This window comes from Cannabis sativa, chromosome 9, assembly GCF_029168945.1.
Source record: "Cannabis sativa cultivar Pink pepper isolate KNU-18-1 chromosome 9, ASM2916894v1, whole genome shotgun sequence".
Classification (NCBI taxonomy): domain Eukaryota; kingdom Viridiplantae; phylum Streptophyta; class Magnoliopsida; order Rosales; family Cannabaceae; genus Cannabis; species Cannabis sativa.
In genome coordinates this window covers 28709014-28714494 of record NC_083609.1, presented here as the reverse complement: position 1 = coordinate 28714494, position 5481 = coordinate 28709014, and the positions used below count along the sequence as shown (strand labels likewise).

The window sequence follows — 5481 nt, the reverse complement described above, 5'->3', positions numbered from 1 at the left end:
TAATATGATTTAGATTTTGTGATATGATATCCTTGTACATCATGACTAATATATTGAATGGATATAAATTTCTGAGAAAGAAAAATAAAAACTGAAATTAGTCATATTGGGAAATTACTTTTAAAGACGATCTATGCAATATGCAAACCAAAAATCACCTTCAACTAGTTTCCTAACAGGTTCAGATTTTTCCTTAACCATCTGGTTTTACAAAGTCAAGCTCAAAAAGATAAATAAAACAACTGCTCTTATAATAGCTTTGATATGCATTTAACAGAAAAAATGAGTCTTACAACAACTACAACCATGCTCTATGGTTTTATCTCAAAAAAAAAAAAAAAAAAACATGCTCTATGGTTTTTATTTGGCCTGCAAAAAACTGATCCATCCGATTACAACAACAAAAAAATTGATATATAATCTTAACGAATAGTCCAATGAGGTAGCGATGCCATATCTTCAGAAGCTGCATTTAGTAAGAATAAATAAACTTATGTGTATTGTATAGGTATATTCAATCTTACGATCACAATACTGTAGTGATTATAGAAACTTTCTTTACCTGCAAGTTTAAAAGAGAATCCTGTAAAATTATTTGAAGTTCTACAATGTTGGTACTAAATTAAAATAAAGTGTGAAAATGACCTTACATTCAAGACGATATTCGTCCTAAAACAATTCCACTAAAAATAATAGCACCAAACCACTTGTTTGATACAAATCTGGAAGCAAGATGAAACAGTTAAGCAAGTTAGTGATGCTCAATGCCATAAGCTGAGCTAACAATAAAAAGAGAAGAGGATAACACAAGAAAAAGGAGAATCAGAAAAAGGGCCAATATTCAGTTAATTTTTATATGCTTAGTCAAAATAATATGACAATTTGGCCAACTGATATCAACACATTTCACAACTAAGCTATTAGCACAAACTTGTAAGACAATCCCCTATCAATCAAGAAAATGTAGATATTTACTTCATGAATTTATTTACTGGCACATGTTTTTCCTCAGGAAAAAATCAAACAAATAAAAAATCTCTACCCTTCAATTTTTCAGTACTAACATATTATCCTCCCCTCACAAAACAAACATGTCAAATAAAGAAGGCTTCTTAACTACACCAGTTTATAAATAGGGTGAGTCCATCCAGATGTTAGAAATTGTTTTATATATAGATAACATAGTAAATGCACTTCTACATGCAAGTATTCTTATCATTAATAAGCATAGGAGTGTCTTTTGTAAACTAACAGCAACACAAGGAAATGAATCAAAGATTCTCCTAATTTAAATTGAATAATACTACTAATAAGCCAAACTGCAATTTGCATATCTACAGTTTTCTCTAAATCAACATCAACTCAAACCATACTTTTTATTGCAATCATCTCGAGATGAAAGGTCAACGGTCGATATCTGCCAAGCTAATTGTCCAGATGCAGCAACCAATGATGCATAAAATGGCCACCCTGCTCAATAGTCAGCAGATTTTTTGCATAAAGATCAGTCACAAATAGAACAAGATAATTAGACTAGAGAGAAAACATGAAAAAGAAGGATTACCAATTTCAGCATTATATCCACTGAGGGCAAGACTACTAATGCATGCAGCTCCAAACCCCATATTCCACTGCTTAGTTAAATCCCCAAATCTCAAAGCCGTGGACTTAATACCAACTCTCACATCATCTTCTTTGTCCTGAATGAAATATTAATCCCTTCTAATTTAATGAAAAGAATTTAGGTGCTTACCATGGATTATAAATTCACTCAACTTGCAGAGCTTGCTCAGTGAAATAAAAGTTTTTTCTCCAGCACAAGATAGTACACCAAATTAACTGGCCCTATTTTGTGCAACTTACAAACCTCTGTCAAACAAAGGACATAATTACACATTTATTAATATACCTGATGTGCATAAATCGTGTCATATACTAGAGTCCAAAATACTCCAGAGGCATACAAGGGGAGAACTATAGCTGGATCAATGTTTCCTTTAACAGCAGCCCATCCTAATAAAGCTCCCCAATTAAAAGTTAAGCCTAGATAGGCTTGAGGCTACACAACATCACAAAAGTTACTCAGTCAATTTTTGTGACATTTTACATCAGTAAAAGAAACAAGTTAAAGCTCAAGAAAATTGTTAATGAAGTATAAAATTATTACCCAAAATGTCAACCTCTTCATAAGGGGATAGGAAAAGACTAGCAACAAAGATGAAGCCCCCAATATCCGACTGTGAAACAAAGAAACCAAGAATAATTCAAACATGTTTAAATGTGTATCTTCCAGACATTATGAATTAGATAACAAAATAAAATCAAGAATTAAAGAAACCGGCTGCACTCATGCAAAGCTTGAAATTTCTAGGTAACTGTAGTAGGACAACTGATAAGCTAAAATAAATACAATTTCTGAATTTGCATGAGTCTACATATGCTCAAAGAACTGAAATTGAAAACATTATTTTGTTTTACTTATTTATATGAAACAAAAAAAGTATCTCAAAATAAAATATGATAAGAGATCATTTAAAGTTACATCCACAAGTGCCAACCATTACTTAGCACTGAAAAAGATAATTCTACACCTAATATTCCACTCTATTCAATAAAGAAGACACTTCACTCTATTCAATAAAAAAGAGAAATCATTCTTTCAATCCTAAAAGATCCGATTCTTCCTCTAGACTCTATCTAGCCATACAGACCCCAAAATTGTGATAATAGTTGCGTCAAACACTTCCGCTTGCTCCTAGTATCCCCCAATCATGGCCATCCATCTTGAGTGTGATATCCCAGCCACAAGCAAACCATTAATATGATACATCAAATTCTTGTAACATTCTTGACTAATAGACATTAACAAATGAGCAGTGTAAAAGATATATTGTTGCTAGCCTCAAAACTATTTTTGCTCAGAGAACAATCATTTGGAGACTTATACAGAAAAGGTTTCCTATAAGCATTCCCAATGCCAACAATCACCCAAACATCTCACCTTTGAAGGGACATAAGATTTCCAAATAGAAGAAAAAAGTTTTAAATGACTTGAACTTTCCACCATGTGAGGACAACTGGATTTAGAGTTTCCTAAGAATATCTCTACACTTCCTTCAAATCATGTTCACAACAGAGGTACAAGTACAACTAGTAGATGAGTCTAATACCATGACTAACTCTGTTATCAGTTGATAATTCCCTTCAGTTATCTGTTGCAATTCCCTTATATTAAGGTTTCTAAAGAACTTAAGTCCCGAGAAAATTCCTGCTCTCACCCACTTCTCATTTATTCTTAAGTTAGCTATGGTAGAATTGGGAGTTTGGGAGAATGAACAACCCTGTACAGTAGTAATGGGAACTTTATGCAAAAGTAACTTCTCTGACCTAAGTATATTCCCAAAATTGAAAAGCTTGTTTGTTTCAAAGCTTGACTATGATCTGCTCAAAAAATTCCTCTCATCCAGCTGAGAAGAACTTCCACAAGCTTCTATAAGTTAGTGTAGAGCTCATAAACGTATGCCACCCATTTTCTGCTAGCCCATATTTGCTTTTAAATACTATGACCTTATTCTTTTTAAGAGGAAACTACCATAGATACTTCATTAGTAATTTGTTGTGTTTCGAAACTTTACCAATTACCTAACCCTCCAATCTCCTTAGATAGTGAACGTTAGTATCTCTTATTAAGTCAGTGAACAGTGAGGTTATTAGCTAGCTTTTATTCTTAAATAGTCTAGTAACAATAAATGAAAACAATTCCTAGGAGCATCTCAACAAGGAAGATGAGAGGAACACTAACCTATAATTATTCAGTTGAAGAAGAATGCCAAGACCCAACAGCAATTGAAACCCAAGAAAACAAATTCCTTGAAAGGGTGTGATGATACCGCTTGCGACTGGCCTCAACTTTGTACGCTCTACCTACATTATAGAGTTCATATTACCTTGCTAAACTTCCTGTGTGTGTGTGTGTGTGTGAAAATATGACAATTGCAATAACAGCAAAAACAAAAACAAAATGACAATAAACAAAACTGCACATACTTGATAGATCAGAAGAAGAGGAATTTACCATTGTATCAATATCTCGATCGAGAAGATCGTTAATGGTACATCCAGCACCCCGTAGAAGCAAAGCCCCACATCCAAATAATGTCATCATCTTGATATCAGGAAGATGTCCAGGGTTTGCTGCCAAACTAATTGACCTAGAGAATAAGAAAAATTGACAAACTTCAGAGAAATGAAAACGGCAGACTGGAATAATCCTGGGCAGAGGCAATGCCTAATTCAAGAGAAAGGGTGCTAATCGGCACAATTGTATTCTATCATAGTTATCATCTTGTTTTGTCTATAATAATCATTTTTGTTGAAGTACGAGTCTTTCCCATTATAAGAAACAAAAGACTATATGAACTGATGGAATTATGGAAAAGAATTGAGCTTAGTTCCAACCACACGAGTAGACATTACAAATTAGAGAACATCATGAGAAATTAGCAGAGTAAATAATTGAAGCTAATAGTAATACAAGACACAATCCAATTTCACACCTTTGCTTAAACACAGCTAATAGTTTCATTTCATTTCAACAAGTCATAGAGCGGCACAAGAACACAGCAGTTTATTAATTACATTCCAGTTATCTGCTTCCCCCATTTTCACAAATGAAGTAAATAAACCAAAAAAAAAATACAGAATAAGCCCATACCACATACAAGGCCAAGCGAGCAACCATGTCCCAATGGGCTTATCAAGCCGAGCAAGTCGAACGTAGGGATGAATCTGTCTGGGCAAGTACAAGTCAATCCAAGATACATCAGCTACCTGGGCATCGCGGCTCCGATTCTCGTCGCTTTTACCGGCGGTAGAAATGTGGCTGACGTAACCGAGTCTGACTTCAGAGACAGAGACCCATTCCCGGCCATGGCTTTGATTAGGAACAGTAAAGAGGCGAGGGATAGGGCTACGGTTAGAGGTGACTATATAGTTATGAGAATGAGAGATAGAAAAGAGAGTGAGTGAGGAAGAGGGTTTGAGGAACCTCCTAGTGGTACTACGTGAGATGCGAGGGAGCCACAACGCAATAGCCATGATTGGGAGAGCTGAAATGCATATTCATGTGAGGTGCTTTAATGGAGTCTGGAGTAGTATTGCAGAAACCTTTTGATAGAAAATGCACCTCAGTTACCCATCTAAAAAGACTGAGAAATTTGAATTTATTTGCATTAGGACTCACCATTGATCGGTTTGGTCGGTTTTTTTCTATATAAAAATCCAAATTTCGGTTTTCGGTTTGGATTGGTGAAATTTGAAAACCGACCGACCATTCCAGAACCTATATTAAAACTGATAGTTTTGAACCTCGTTTAGTCAGTTTAAACCGCCTAAACCGAACTTTTTCTTTAAACAAGTATATGATCTAATTTATTCTATAAACACATTATTCTACATTTTATAATTTCAAACATACAAATT

General features: G+C 34.5%; 1 protein-coding gene across 3 annotated transcripts; it reads right to left on the bottom strand.

The window, feature by feature from the left end:
* Positions 1-248: 248 nt before the first annotated feature.
* Positions 249-5238, bottom strand: LOC115723378 (4-hydroxybenzoate polyprenyltransferase, mitochondrial). 3 transcript variants are annotated; one of them, XM_030652846.2, is made up of 9 exons: positions 4715-5238; positions 4076-4211; positions 3803-3924; positions 2168-2237; positions 1910-2059; positions 1565-1700; positions 1374-1470; positions 651-722; positions 249-562 (listed from the first exon to the last, which is right to left on the bottom strand). In XM_030652846.2, exons 1-8 carry the CDS (start codon positions 5095-5097, stop codon positions 653-655), a joined length of 1164 nt encoding a protein of 387 aa, XP_030508706.2. In that variant the 5' UTR covers positions 5098-5238; the 3' UTR covers positions 249-562; positions 651-652. The 3 variants fall into 3 exon arrangements, with proteins under 3 accessions (XP_030508706.2, XP_030508708.2, XP_030508709.2); XM_030652848.2 differs by having other exon boundaries at positions 646-722; positions 4715-5228; XM_030652849.2 differs by having other exon boundaries at positions 249-466; positions 646-722; positions 4715-5228.
* Between the last annotated feature and the right edge of the window lie 243 nt (positions 5239-5481).

Bases quoted from the DNA above. Each gene is read 5' to 3' on its own strand.
- LOC115723378 (XM_030652846.2), bottom strand. From the start codon at position 5,097: ATGGCTATTGCGTTGTGGCTCCCTCGCATCTCACGTAGTACCACTAGG. The intron at 2,238-3,802 runs GTTAGTGTTCCT...TTTGTTTCACAG, and splicing joins CTTCAACTGAATAATTATAG to TCGGATATTGGGGGCTTCAT. The intron at 2,060-2,167 runs GTAATAATTTTA...GATGTTGTGTAG, and splicing joins TGAAGAGGTTGACATTTTGG to CCTCAAGCCTATCTAGGCTT.